General features: G+C 44.4%; 1 protein-coding gene across 2 annotated transcripts in view; it reads left to right on the top strand.

The window, feature by feature from the left end:
- The first annotated feature begins 778 nt into the window (after positions 1-778).
- The window catches only part of ahcyl2b (adenosylhomocysteinase like 2b), a 93,887-nt gene continuing 88,607 nt past the window's right edge, over positions 779-6,058 (top strand). For both annotated transcript variants that reach the window (XM_056275962.1, XM_056275961.1), the window contains exon 1: positions 779-1,137. In XM_056275962.1, the coding sequence (XP_056131937.1) occupies positions 808-1,137 (330 nt within the window). In that variant the 5' untranslated portion in view covers positions 779-807. The remainder of the gene's footprint in view (positions 1,138-6,058) is intronic.

Here is a 6,058-nt window from a genome sequence, read left to right as displayed (position 1 = left end):
ATATAATTCTGAACGCTCTTGGATTATTTTTTATCTTTTGAAAGCATCCGTTTTGATGGAGATGTCGTTCGTCGTTAACAATTAACGGCCCCCTAATTTGGGACTCACCCCCTTGTGTGAAAATACAACCTAAATGACGAATGACAGTAATTTGATGCAAAATCGCCACTCATGCCATAACACGGGAAATTACATTAGAAATGTCACGTTACGTTTGGGTATTAACCAGAGAATGGGGGTGTTGAGTTGCTTGTTTGTGATGGAGCGGGCGTATTATAGCCCATGTTGTATAATATTCAGTTAGGCCTTTTCGTACTCTAATCTGTATGCCTTTTCTTTCTTTCTTTCTTTTAAGGGCGATGTCGTTTAGAAAATCAGTGTAGTTTTTATCTACAGGGCTCTTCCAGAAAACCCGTCTCCCATAGCAGGAAGGATCATGTGGCATGAGTCGTGTTTGTTTTGTAGTTTTTAGTCGTCCTCCTTTCTTGCCAAACACCATCTACCGTAATGCACTTGTGAAACTGCTGTTTGTGACGGGAAATGTAGTCGCATTGTATGGTTCTTTATTTTTTTCATCAATCAATAAGATATGAATTATTGATTGAGTTATTCACTTTTAATTTTTTGTCAATGCATCGGGACGCCGGTAGTGTGGCCTTTACTTTGAATTCAAGTGTAACTTTGTGAGGCTAGGTCGAGTTGATGATCGAACTACAAAGACCACAATGCATTGCTCGACATCGTTCCTCCACTCATCCGCTTTACTCACTATCTGCGCTGGAAAAAGGACTTTGTGAAACGGCAGCGATGTCAGTCCAGGTTGTGGCAGCGAAAATGGCCGAGGTTGAGCTCCAAGACGTCCCCAGCAAAGAATCGCCGGCTGAATCTCCGGTGACACCGAACTCGGAGGATAAAAAGCTCGTCAAAACCGAGCCGCATGAGGTCGGTTCATCCGCCACGACCCCCACGGCGGAGCCCTCCGTAAAAGCCGGCGACCCGAGCCCGGGCTTGCTCACCCCGAACCCCGCGAAGATGCCCCAGGCATCGGCGATGAGGCGTCCGGACCAGCAGCAAAACGGCGGAGACGCTTTCGTCAACCGTGACGGCACCGTCGCCGAAGCCCCGCGGATGAAAAAGGTGAGGGAAACCTAGCCATTTTATTCTTTCCTGGCAATTTATACCTTTCACCGTACAGCTGTCCTGCTCCGGCGTTGACCACCACACTGCGATGGAAACCTGGCATTGTGTGACGATGCTAGTAGGCTAGCTGCTGCTAAACACGATTCAGCTGTGTCAGTCAGTCTGCTCCTCTGTACTATGTGCGCTTTCTTGCCAACACATTTCTAACAGGAACCATTGAGATAATAACACAAATGACATGTCAGGCGTACCTTTAGTAAACGTTAAATGCCAGCTGTTTGAGCTAAGGCTTTCTCCAAACCGATGTGATCTGGTGTTCCTTGTTTGCTCGGACCGCAGTGCGTTTTGTGGACGCGGTGCCAGCGTTTGAGCCACGTTATGGTTAGACAGCGAGGAAAACTGGTACTAAAGCACTTATTTATTCCTAAGATTACATCTCACTTCTGCACCCTGTCAACAGTTGAATGCCTCTTCTGGTTCTTACCGGGAGCCGTCTTTGACTAACGGTTATTTGGATGTTAGTAAATGGGGAAGTGGTCTGTTGTCGCTGCTCTGTTTTTAAATGACTCATTGCAAGATTGGATTGTGTTGATCTACTGATGCCTGCGCCTTACTTGACTCTAATGTAGTTTTGTTTTCTTTGTTTTTACATTAGACTTAGTTCAATTATAGTAAAATGCATCCCACTCAGCCATGACAAGTGTTTGGTTTATATAATGCTACCCAAGGTGTATTTGGTCTGAAAGTCGGGACATTAAAGTAGTCACTAATCTGTGATCCCTGTTGCCAGCTTGGGTTGTCTCCTCTCAAGTCCTGATTTAGCCTGTCTAGCTACCAGAATGGATACCAGGGTAGGTCTTTCCTACCCTCTGGCGTAATTCAGAGGCTGTCCCTTAGCTTCTGTAGTGCACGGCATCAAACGCTTTTAGCCTGGCCGGTCCTTTACGGCTTGGCCGCAGCCTTAAACCCTAAACCCATCTTATCTTTTTCAGTTGCATGGCAAATACTGGTCAGGACAGAAGGGAATAAAAAGTTCAAGGCTCAAGGAAAATGCAATCTTTGATAAGGGATTGTTTGAGGAGGCTGCCAGCTCCACTGTTAAGGATCTTATTAACATTGATTGAATACGGCCTGTGCTGTATTATAGTTCATCAAAGCTGCTTAGATTTGGGGTACTGGCCTTAGATATGTGCATGGTGTCACTCATTAGACAAGGCAGTGATTTGTTAACCAAACTGATAAAAGTAGGGTCCATACACTTATCTGCTGCCAGTGTGATTGATGGAAAGAACAATGTTTTGATCCCACACTTTCGGATCCCACAAGGATCTTTTTCAGGACAGAGATCCTTGTGGGAATGAAACATTGATCTTTCCATTAAAAATGGTGGGAGCAGACAAGTGTGTGGACTCTACTTTTTGTTCAATTTTTGTTCAATTTGGTGCCCTGACCTGCACCTTATTTTTGCTTTGGACGTGTGTATTCTACATATTTTTTTTCCAAGTGTTAACTACCCAGTGCACCCCTCCATATCTAGCCTAATACTGAGAATTTGTTTTTGTTTTTTAAAGATAAATGTGTGTGTGTGCATGTGTGCTTATGTGGGGTTTTTTTCTTTTTGCATCCCGCCAGGCAAATGAATGCAAGATACTGGTTTGTCATGTTTTGCCTGTGAGGCATTACGCTCAAGAGACAAAGGGCTCATGGAAATAGCGTAAACCTGGTCACCCAACCCCACCTATAGATGACTGATAGCAGCAAGCTGATTGTTAATGTTACGAAAAGAGAAGATGGTGACAGAAGAAGCCCTACGGGATACCCACTCTCACTCCTACCCTACCCCATTTTCACACCCACTTTCAAACAGTATGATCCTATCCCCTTTGACGGCCACTGAGGGGAATCCCACTTAAGTATCTCTTCGGGGGAGTGCAAGATAATGCAGTGAAGGATGAATTGTAACACGGCAGCAGCACAGAGCAGATGGCGCTCCCTGCCTCTCGCTGTCAGTTAACAGAGATTTGGAAGTCAGCCGGCAGTCAGAACCACCAGGCCCACAGGCAGCAGCACATATATCCCAAAATATAGTTGCTACTGCTCGTTCAAGTGTCTCTTTACTATTTGTCACCATGGACTTACTATTTAAAAGACATTATTGGGTACTTGTTTAGGATGGTTATGATGATGAAGTAATATAAAGTCTATACGTGAGCAGATCCGACACAATAATCATGGTAACCAAAAGCCTTCCTCATCATTTTTAGGTTTTAATCGGAATCAGATTAATTGCCAAGTAGTTCAAGATCATACAAGGAATGTGTCTTGGTATGTTGGTGCAAGAGGGAAAAATTAACAGTAAATGGTAAAGCTCAAAGTTGAAATAATAATAAAATATATTTACAAGATAAAATAAAAAACAAGGTGCAATAATGGGGAAACACTGGGAATATGGCAAGTACTCTATTTAGAAAATGTTAAGTCAGAATTTTAATTAAGTCAAAATTTTAAATAAGTTATTTACAGAATAAGAAGTTATTTGTAGAAGCAGTTATTTACAGGGTAGTGAGGGTTTTATGCAAAGTGACCATGTACAGAGGGCACAGTAGGACAGATAGATATTGCACTGTTTGTGCATGTGAGTGTTTGTGCATGTGCATGTCGGTGGGTGTAAAGAGTAACTTGTCCCCCAGGTCTGAGCCTAACTGCACCCACTGCCTAATTTAGAAAAATGCTAAAAAGTGGATGTGTCAGGCAGGAGCATGGGCAGAAGTAGCTGGGGAGATCTGTGAGAAGGGCTCGGCGCGAGTTGCCGGCTCGCCGCCACAGACCACCATACCCAGTCCCCTCCACTGGCTTGCCTTCCGGCACGGTGTCAAACACCACCCCACGAAGACACCCCGACTACCGCAAAGCTATATAAAATGCAACTTGATTGATTGATTGACGCACTTGCGTCATAGGCGGAAGGGGGCTCCGCGAGATAGGCCACAGCTTTCCGGCGGCGAAGAGAGATGGGCAACGGGAAGACTGCTCCCCCAGCCACGGCGCGAGCCCAGCCCGACGGACCCAGTTGTCCGGTGGTGCCTCTACAGCCATCAAAAGCACTAGTCTGAATCCATCCATTATCCAAGCCGCTTATCCCAGTTGGGGTCGCGGGATGCTGGAGCTTATCCCAGCAGTCATTGCGGCAAAATTGAAAATGATGAAATAATATAGCTATAACTAACTGTAAATTGTGAGAAATTTAAAAGGTTGGTAGAAAATGTAATAAAGGCGCAAGGTTAGCAAGTAAACTCCTGTGAATAATGGGTGTCGATCAGCGTATATAAAACAAGCACGGTTTCACAGACACACTCAGGGGCGGGACTGGGGGAGGTGGGTTGCCCAGCTCTGATTATAGGGCGTTAACTTTTTTTTTTGTCATTTCATTACGTAGATAATTCCCAACCGGTCGACTCTACATCAGCATGACCTTGCGGGTTCAGGGCTGATTTAAAACCGTAGATGGCGTGTTGAGCCATTTTCAACCCCATCAAATGCCGATTTTTATGGATTTGGTAAGAAATGTTAATATTAATACCAGCATTGATGTTCTTCATCACTGTACAGTCATATCATTTAGTTAACGGCTCAAAAAACACTTGTAGGTGTTTAGTATCTCTTTAAATTGATGAGTGAGTGGTATGTCAGTGAAATGAAAATAACATAGTATGAATATTCTTAGTTGAACAGTAGACCAGCCATCTACCCTTTACACTCAGTTGTCTCTGCATTTGGCTGATCAACCAGTTTGGTGTATGTCCACAGGGAGGCTTGCCTTGGGTCTATTTATAGAACACCATGCAGTATGGGTCTTGGGGTATGTTGCATTATGTATAGGGGGCCTTGGCCTTGCCTGATGCATCTGTTGAGTTCTTCCTGCCCAGTCGATTACAGGGCAGCTGAAGCAGAAGAGCTGATAATGTGGATATGTAGGCAGGCAGCATGATGGCTGACTCAATGACCGACCAGTTTTTAATCCATGCCTTTATCATGCCACTACATGAGGGGATTAAGAGGCCAGCTTTTCACTGTAGGTGGGTCCAGATGTGAGTTTTCAGACTCGGTGATGATTGTTCAATGGAATCTCCAGGTCCTGGCACTGATACCTCCAACCTATGGGAATTCTCGGGTCATTCCTCCTCCAACTTGGATGAGAGGAGGATCAGTAAAAGGGTTTACGGGCTTAGTTAAGCCTTAGCGTGGCCTCAATCTGTGACTGAGCGCAATTTCTATGTGTAAAAATTTGTGTTCTCACAGTCTGTGACATCGAGTGACCACTAGCTTACTTTACAATGATGTCAGCCTCTGTCTTGTAGACTACATAACACTTTTGTCTGTGACCAACTGAAGTGGTGACCAAGGGAGATGTTTTCCCTAGCTTTAGCAGTTCTCACTTAAGCAATGGTTTGACATTTGGCAATAATGACACCTGGTAACATATTTTAGAAAAGATCACTTAAGCTGGAGTCAGACTACGCAATATTTTTGTGTTTCATGATGGTCACCATGTTAGATTAGGTAATCATAGTGCCATAAATTCTTGCTGCGTCTTGGCCAGGAAACTGGCAACACTACAAGTATGACCCCAATCAATGCTGCCTTTTACAATCTTGCGTGAGTTCATAGGTCATCAGGGAGGAGGGTCAAGAAATCGTCAATCATGGCTACAGAAGCGCTATGTGTAATGCTGGCAGTCTTTGTGTTCCGATAAAGAAAACAGAGAAAAAATTGACTGAACACTGTTGCAGCTAGTGCTACTGGGGAATGATAACCTAGTATAGCTTAACAGCTACTCAACAGGTTGCTGAAGTGCCTCCGCCATTTCTCGCCAACATTTCCTATCTTTTTTGACTGTCGTGGTCCTCCCCCAAGGAAA

The sequence above is a fragment of the Lampris incognitus genome, chromosome 3 (genome assembly GCF_029633865.1).
Source record: "Lampris incognitus isolate fLamInc1 chromosome 3, fLamInc1.hap2, whole genome shotgun sequence".
Taxonomy (NCBI): Eukaryota; Metazoa; Chordata; class Actinopteri; order Lampriformes; family Lampridae; genus Lampris; species Lampris incognitus.
This window is presented reverse-complemented; position numbering and strand designations above follow the sequence as displayed.